Here is a 710-nt window from a genome sequence, read left to right on the forward strand (position 1 = left end):
GTTTTGTTCAGTAATATGCATGTCATTTGGGGCTGTGTTATTTACATATATAATGAAAAATGTTTTTGTGCCACCATTTAATAATTTGAAGTCCTTGTTGACTGATACTACGTACAATATTGTAAGTCTAAAGAATACAACGGCAGCTTCTATTGTTCTGGTAAATATGCTCTTATTATTGATCCAATATTGACATAATATATTTTAATCCTTAAAAAAATGCACAAAACATAAAGGAAATGGTCAAAACGTAATTTAAGTGAAAACTATAAATTCTTAAGGACATAATTTATGTAGAGATTTTTTTTACATGTGTATAAAAAGTCTTATGCAATTGAGACTTTTTGTACATATCTAAAATGGATTTTAATATTATAGAATCATAATAATAAAACACGTTTAGTACATTTAATATACATTTTAATGCTTTAGATTCACGATAACGAGACATTTGTACAGGCAAGACAAACGAATCGCACGGCAATAGCATTTACACTTGAGAACATGCATAAAATAGCATGTTTTTCGCAAAAAAAGAAATATGCCATATTACAAAGTGAAGTTATGCATAAGATGAATGGAGATATGATATGTCATTTGATTAAAATGGGAGCAATAACAGAAGTGGGTACATCAGGTGCGATAGCTTCCGGCATCGTGAGAAATTATAAATACAAGAGAACTATCAATCTTGGGTAAAAAATATCTAG

General features: G+C 29.0%; 1 protein-coding gene across 1 annotated transcript; it reads left to right on the plus strand.

Annotated features, from left to right (window-relative positions):
• Positions 1-30: 30 nt before the first annotated feature.
• Positions 31-695, plus strand: LOC105460483 (the record flags this gene model as incomplete). The annotated part of the gene is made up of 2 exons (XM_011706935.1): positions 31-160; positions 433-695. Coding segments are annotated over exons 1-2 (371 nt in total), but the record flags the coding sequence as incomplete, so codon positions are not given.
• Between the last annotated feature and the right edge of the window lie 15 nt (positions 696-710).

This window comes from Wasmannia auropunctata, unplaced genomic scaffold (genome assembly GCF_000956235.1).
Source record: "Wasmannia auropunctata unplaced genomic scaffold, wasmannia.A_1.0 LD321117.1, whole genome shotgun sequence".
In the NCBI taxonomy this organism is placed as follows: domain Eukaryota; kingdom Metazoa; phylum Arthropoda; class Insecta; order Hymenoptera; family Formicidae; genus Wasmannia; species Wasmannia auropunctata.